The sequence below is a fragment of the Dipodomys merriami genome, unplaced genomic scaffold (assembly GCF_024711535.1).
Source record: "Dipodomys merriami isolate MVZ:Mamm:240054 unplaced genomic scaffold, mDipMer1.0.p SCAF_11, whole genome shotgun sequence".
NCBI lineage: Eukaryota > Metazoa > Chordata > Mammalia > Rodentia > Heteromyidae > Dipodomys > Dipodomys merriami.
In genome coordinates, this window is record NW_027202382.1 from 14,437,852 (window position 1) to 14,445,632 (window position 7,781).

Genomic DNA, 7,781 nt, shown 5'->3' on the forward strand with positions numbered 1-7,781 from the left:
TATTAGCTTTAGGTACAGAGTGTATTTGGAGAATACCACACATCAGCTACATGTTGATGGAAATTAACATTGACAGCTTGTCAATGGCTTGGAAATTTACACACTCCTTTTGCTTGGAATGGATATTCTCTTTGTATAAACCAGTACCTTCTGCTGAGGTGAGAATTGAGACCTAGGATAGTTTTTTTTTTTCTGGCATAAGTTAATTTTTGGGAGCAGTTGTTTGAGTTAAAGATTCAACCTTAGGATTGGTTGAACTGTAGCAAAAGTTGTTGGAGCTGATGGTGGGAGTACTTTGGGCATCATAGAAGATCAAGCTTTTCTTCTCAGTAGGGAGAGAATGAACCTTAGGGTTCTTTGGTCTCTTCTCCAAATGAACTGAATCCTGGGCTTTGTAGGCAATTTTATTCTTCTCAACTTCTGACCTGGCTTTGGTCACTGTCTCCACTTTACAGGGAGGACTGGGTACCTCCTGCTTTTGACATTTCACTTCAGGGTTAATCCAGTGTGAAAAGAATGTCATCTTATTGTCCAAGTCAACTTCTGGATCTGCTAGAAGAGTAGAGCACTTGTAAGTGTAGTCTTTCCCTGTACCAGACCCTCTCATTCTTGGCCCTAGAAAGGGTGGTCCTGAAAGTGCTGGCCCTGCCAGTTTTTGCCCTAGGAATCATAGCTTTGAAACATTTGACCTTCAAAAGTTTGGATTTGAAACATGTGGTCCCTTCAAAATACTGGACTCATTTGTCCCATCAAATGGTGGCCCGATAATTTGGCCCTGTAAAGGCCTGAGCACCTTGGGTTGGGAATTTACAGGAATTGTTATTTGGGTGATACCATTCAGCTTTCTCTAATGGACATTCAGTTCACTCCTATCTAGTTTTGTTGTCTGTAAGGAATTCTGGAGGCAAAAGTACTGGCAGGAAATAGCAATCAGAGAGAAACAGAGATAGTGGTTCTGCAGATTAGCCAGATCCTTGACAGTCTCTATTTGCTGAAGGCAACTATGTTGGCTAAAGTTCTGTTCTTCCAAATATATTGGAAGTCAGGGGTTCTCAGGTTCTCCCTAATGGCCCTTGAACCTGAACAGAGTGTTTCCTCTGGCTAGGGAAAGTACCAGTACTACACCACTCTTTCTATGATATTTAGGTCCATGATTCCCTGGGCGAGGGCCTAAGGATTTTATAGGGCTGTTCACTTTGGTTTCTATCTATACACAAAGTACTTGGGCCTCACTGGGTAATGAGATCTTGGAGGCCTAGTGGACAGAACTTTGGAACTAGGTTACCATCATCTCTGTTGTACTGTCTTTAGGTTGTTTGCAAGGTTCTTTTAAGCAGCCATTCTGTACCTGGGGATGTGGGGTACTTGATTGAGTAGGGAGCTTCTGGAGCAATGCTTTCCCCTTGGTTGTATCCTCCACATAAAGTCTCTTATGAAGAGTATTCCTTGGGATGGCAAAAAATTTGTTCCCTTCTGTCTTTATGAGACTTCTCAAAATGTATCTCTAAGGATTTCTTTTTTCAGATTGAAATTTAGTTTGGATAGAGTGATTGGGGGATGTCAGGCTCCATCTGGCTCTCTAGAAGCACCATCTCCACTCTCTGTACTTTACCCTTTTACACTGTCCATACAGGTCTCACTGGCACCTTGAATACACCTCAACTACTGGCATCTTGAATGGCCCAGAACTTAATACAGTACTGTTCAGATAAGATAGAGTTATTCTGATGGGCCTAAGCATTACCTGTGATTTAAGATTAGTTAGTAATTGCCAAAACCATGGGCTGGAAAGAGACACGAAATAGAGAAAAGGCAGCCCTGGAAGGAAGGAAAACTTAATCTCCAATTTCTTTTTTTTTTTTTTTAATCTCCAGTTTCTTAATGGTTCCTTAAGACAAGGCACAGGCAGCTCAGGGTCATCAGTAATAGCATCTGTGAAAACGCTCACTGCCGGCCAAGGCCTGTTGTATTCATGGAGCTACTTCCTGATCTGTGTAGGGAGCTGATTTCTGCCTCCAGGCTTAGGGGCCTGCTTTCTAGAGGACTGGAGAACTGAGTTGCTATCAGGGTCCCTGGAGTACTGTATACCAAGTGATTTGCAGCCCAGCAACTACAAATGGAGGCATGGATGATAGCCTAACATTCTTCCCACATTTGCAATCTATATGGCTCTGCCACATTGTTTTGGCCTGAAAAAGCAACTGTAGCCTGGCCATGCTGCCAAAGTGTATCAGCATAGGTCACTGTCCTCACTGGCTTCTGAGGAATCAGATCAGATCAAGGATGTGCTATTCCTGGGCAGGGGCAACTGGGATAGACTGCTGCCACTTTGCAGGAAAGCCCCAGAAATGATCAATCAACCATTTCAACTATTTCTAGAGATAGAATTCTAGCAATCTTTGTGCATGCTCCAGGACAAGAGGACTCTGTCTTTTGGCACAGGCTGCAGAATGTGTCAGAACTTACATTGCATCTACAAAGATCTCTAGAAACTGGTAGGCTCCACAGGATATAGCAACTCAATAGCAAGTGCTATCCTCAGACTTCATACTTAGAAGTGAGACATTGATCTAAGCTTATTGATGGTTGGATGGAAAGCCCAAGTTTGGGAATGTAGGAGAAGAAGCTGTGACACAGTGAAATAGAGGAAATTTTAGGCAGTACAGAGATGTAGGAGAAACTATTGAAGAGAAAAGGTCCAGGGTTCCCCTGTTGTGGAGTTATATCTAGAAGCAACCAGTAAAATATCAACTATAGTACATTGCCCAGAGATGGCACACTGAGGTCATATGTGGACTCCAGGAAATGGACACTTGAAAGCCAAAAAGTGGAGAGGGTAGAGCCAGAACCATGAAATAGGGTTTGGAATTTGCTCATGTTTCTGCTCTACAGTTAACTGGCTAATCATCCATAAGCCCTAGAGGGAAGGAAATGAAATCTCATCTTTTCAGCAAAGGCCAAAGACATGATTGTTTTGTAGGCTTTGAAAATGTGGGGTTCAAGCTGCTATGGGAATCATCCTACAGATCATGGAAGTCCTCAAATGTGGAAATGTATCCATTTTACCCTCCTACAGGTGAAAGGATATGAGGTTGTAGGAGAGTGTTTTAGGTTCAGGAATTCTGGGTCCAAAGTGGGAGAGGGAACCTAGCATTTAGAGTTGCTGACCTTGGTTCTTCCGGACAGATGTGGAGTTGCTCTTCTTCCTCTTATGCTGACTTTCAGGAATCCCAGGCTCCTCAAGACTTGAAGAAGATAGAGCGCCTACATCCTGAGATACACTTGGTACTTGAAATCCCTGCACTCGTTGGAGATAATCAGGCCAGTGATATTGCAAACTGATAGCACAACTTGCCTGGGAAGTAGTCTTAGTTAAAGATTTCTGATCCATTAATTGTGGCACTGTGTGGCTTGGTACAGGTGAATGTTCTCTGGTGGGCTGCGAACAAAGCTCCTGATTCTTCTTTAAAGACCTATTTGACATGGACCTTTCATGGATTTGTGATGTCCCTGATAAAGAAGGGAAGTTCTTGCTCTCACTAGACAGCAACTGCTGAATCTCCAGAGCCATGGCATTGCAGATTTGGCAGCCAGGATCTGCACATAGGACCCGCCGAACGCTTCCCTCCTGAGGAAGCCAACCCTGGCTGGGAAGGGAAACATGGCAACTGTTAACAGTGGAGGGCATCTGCCTCCTTGGAAGCCTGTGACTGAGATTGCTACGGTGACCCCACCCCCACCCGGAGCCCAACAAGTTCTAGAAGTACACCTCCTGAGTGCTTGAAGGGCTGGGCTAAGGATCTAGGATAAGGATGGGAAGGGGAAACAAAGAGGAGGCAACAATGCTTGTACTCGTTATCTTGCCCATGCAATTGTAACTCCTCTGAAGTCTAGGCATTCAAACTGTGGGGAATGAAGTCCTCATTCCAAGAACTATGGTATGTCCTTGCTACTATATGTACCCATTGACAATCAGTCTCATTCTCTAGAAATCTTTTTTAATACATTTTTATTGTAAAAATACTGTATAGAAAGGTTATAGTTACATGAGCAAGGTAATGAGTACATTTCCTATCAAGCATCGTTGCCTCCTCCTTTGTTTTTCTCCTACCATCCCTTCCCTCCCACCTCCACAACTACACTCCCCCCCCCTAAATTGTAAAGTTCGTTTTTCAACGTAGTGTCTTGTACATCTCATTATTACAGTGGGTCAGCCTGTATCCCTACGTCCCTATTTAAGCATTTTGTTTTATCCCTTCCCCTCCCCAAATTAAAGAAGTGTATATACAAGATTGAGGGCACCAACATCCAATACAGTGAGAACAGGGGTTATACCGTGGGGGAGGAACATACAAAAAAAAATGGTACATTATAAATACGTTAGAAACAATAGCAGGGGAAAAAACCACTTGTGTCCCTATCTTGGTGTTCATTTCACTTAACATCATCTTATCTGGTCATATGTAGATAGCCTTTGACCTTTTCTGCTTGTCCCAGACATATACTAGTTATTGAAAATAAGGGAAACCACAGGACCTATGTTTCTTTGAACCTGGCTTACTTCACTCAATATAATTTTTTCCAAGTCTTCCCATTTCCTAACAAATGAGGCAATGTCATTCTTTCTGATGGAGGCATAGAACTCCATTTTATATATATACTGCATTTTCTTGATCCATTCATCTACTGAGGGTCATCTGGGTTGGTCCCATATCTTAGCTATGATAAATAATGCTGTAATAAACATAGTTGTGCTAGTAGCTTTAGTATGGTCTTGTTTGTGATCATTTGAGTCCATTCTCTAGAAATCTTTTTTTTTGGGGGGGAGGGTCTGGTTGTGGGGCCTGAACTCTGGGCCTGGGCGCTGTCCCTCAGCTCTTCAGCTCAAGGCTAGAGCTCTACCACTTGAGCCACAGCGCCACTTCTGGCTTTTTTCATTTTGCTTATGTGGTGCTGAGGAATCGAACCCAGGGCCTCAGGCATGCAAGGCAAGCGCTCTACCACTGAGCCATCTTCCCAGCCCTCTCTAGAAATCTTAAAGAGAGAAGATGATAGGCTTTATTCTATCCTTGGAAGTGAAGATAGACCAGAAGAGGTAAAGTGAGCAGGTTCTAGGCACACCTAGTAGTAGTCTGCCCTTGAAAGGGTGTAATTGTAAAAAGAATATGACAGTGTGACTACTTCTTTTTTTTTTTAATTTTTTTGGGGGTTCGGTCGTGGGGCCTGAACTCTGGGCCTGGGCACTGTCCCTCAGCTCTTCAGCTCAAGGCTAGTGCTCTACCACTTGAGCCACAGCACCACTTCCTGCTTTTTTTTTCTGCTTATGTGGTGCTGAGGAAGCGAACCCAGGGCTCAAGCATGTAAGGCAAGCGCTGTACCACTGAGCCACGTTCCTAGCCCACAGTGTGACTTCTTTATGCAAAATCCATTCTCTTGACTGGAAAACTTGTCTCATAGTTGTATGAACTCCAGTGATGTATTTTACAAATGATGTGCTGTCAGTCCTGAACTGCAGAGTTACTGTGACCCTAGCACAGAGTAGAACTGGATGATGATTCTTCCCTCTTAGGACATCTCACTTGACTCTGCTCTAGCAACCCTCTCAACCAGACACTTGGCCTCCTCTACGTATGTTTCCCTTCCAGGCATTATTCCTCTCTTCAGCCCTGCTTGAGGCCAGGCCAAGAATTCATCATAGGCCAGACTGGGAGTTGGGAGATTGAAAAGAGCAAGAGATTACCTTTTCATGACAGAGAGCAGCTTCCGAAGCTTCTCTGCCTCTTCCTGGGATGTTATCTGAGCTGAAGAACCAGGACACAATGTTATGTAGAACAGGAAAGGATTCAGGGCATCCTATGGGAAGCTGAAGGCTTTTGAGAGGAGACTGGTAATCTATAATCACATCTGTAGTCTAAGTCACATCTGTAAACAACTGAACTATTCACAACTTGCTATCCCATAGATAATATCACTTGATCTTTTATAAGCACGTGATAAGGGCGGCAAGATCTTTAGTGTTAAGCCCATAATGTAAAGAAGAAGACTGAGAAATGAAGGGACTTCCACAGGTTTCAAGTGTTTCTCTCTTGCAATATTCCTAGACACTGACTCCCACCCAAGTGAGTCTCCATTTAGCAATTGTCATTGAGGCCTTCAATGGTTAGTAGCATCTGGATTCTGGAACTAGGTTTCACAGAACGTTGGGCTCTATGGGGACCTCACCCAAGTAGAAGGGAGTCTAAGGAGAGATAGTGACTTTACCTTTTGATGTTCTATCTCTAGATCTTTGTTTGACTTTTCGGTGACGCTTAAAGACAAAAACAGAATGTGAAGCTAGAATAGTATTTTTCATATTTAAAATACAAACTCTATAAACATTTCCAATATTTCTGTTTTCCAATTTAGACAGTCCTATTTTCCTTTCATACCCTTTCTTTTTTACCTTAATTGTTTCCTTCTCTACTTATTTCTGGCTCACTTTAAGGCTCCTCCATATACTTTAAAAATATGAATCATATACTCCTTTCCAGTTCAGCATTTATTTTTTAAATTTATTATTATTATTATTATATTTTGTTTATGTGGTACTGAAGAATGGAGCCAAGGGCATCATGTAAACTAGGCAAACACTCTACCACTAAGCCACATTCCCAGCCCCCTCTATAACTTTTTCTTTCATTCTCTGGACAAGTTCTGTGGGGAGTTTGGGATGAGACAGGAGAAAATTGAACAAATGAAAGGATGGATGATACTATTAAGGAAATGATTTCAGTCATCAAAGGCCCTAAAATGGACACCAACTAGGCTCATGACCCAAATTAGGAGCTATCCTGGGACCCAAAGAGGAAATCCTCAAAAAAGTCAAGGAGTGCTGTGTGTGGTGGCTTATTCTTATAATCTACTCATGAAGTAGATCACAAGTTTGAGGCCAACCTAGATAAAGTAAGACCCTATTTTCATAACAAAATGGATGGGTATGGTCATGGCTCTAAGCCATGAGTTCAATCTCTAATATCATGAAAAAATACAAAAAAAATGAGATGAGTATACTGGGTTGTGTCTGTAATCCCAGCTACTGGGAGGGAAAGATCAGGAAGATCATGATTTGAGCTGGGCCCTGAGAGACGAAGCAAAACCCTGTCTGAAAAATAACCCCAACGGGGCTGGGAAGGTGGCTCAGTGGTAGAGCGCTTGCCTTGTGTGCATGAGGCCCTGGGTTCGATTCCTCAGCACCATATAAGCAGAAAAACAAAAGCCGGAAGTGGCACTGTGGCTCAAGTGGTAGAGTGCTAGCCTTGAGCTTAAGGGCTGAGGGATGGCGCCCAGGCCCAGAGTTCAGGCCCCATGACCGGACCAAAAAAAGAAAAAAAAAGAAAAAGAAAAATAACCCCAACAAAAAGGAGTCGAGATGTGTTTCAAATGGTAAAGTAATTGCCTACTAAGTGTCAGGCCATAAATTCAAACCTTAGTACCAAAATAAATTTTAAAAATCAAGGGGCAAAACTATGAGAAAGAGAAGAGATAAACCTTGTCGAGGGCTTGTCCATTTAGGCCTGGTCTTAGTACCTACCTGGCAACAGGTCTTATTATGCTCTGATCTTAGTTCTTGGCGGCTCTTTTTCACTTGCCAAATAATTAATGCAATAATGAAGATGGATCCATAGGTATATAAGGGAGATCCCACATCCCACAGAACAAAGGTAGGGCCCAACATGATCTAAATCTTAATAGCCATCCCTCGAGCTAGGCCTCCTGGGTGTTAGAACCTAATGTTTCCAGAT

At 42.8% G+C, this 7,781-nt stretch overlaps 1 protein-coding gene across 2 annotated transcripts; it reads right to left on the reverse strand.

Moving 5' to 3' along the window:
* On the reverse strand, positions 1 to 7,781 carry Spata31f3 (SPATA31 subfamily F member 3). Of its 2 annotated transcripts, none has more exons than XM_070009196.1 (5): positions 7,571 to 7,781; positions 6,262 to 6,307; positions 5,741 to 5,801; positions 3,169 to 3,647; positions 1 to 549 (listed from the first exon to the last, which is right to left on the reverse strand). In XM_070009196.1, exons 1-5 carry the CDS (start codon positions 7,712 to 7,714, stop codon positions 203 to 205), a joined length of 1,077 nt encoding a protein of 358 aa, XP_069865297.1. In that variant the 5' UTR covers positions 7,715 to 7,781; the 3' UTR covers positions 1 to 202. The 2 variants fall into 2 exon arrangements, with proteins under 2 accessions (XP_069865297.1, XP_069865291.1); XM_070009190.1 differs by having other exon boundaries at positions 1 to 552.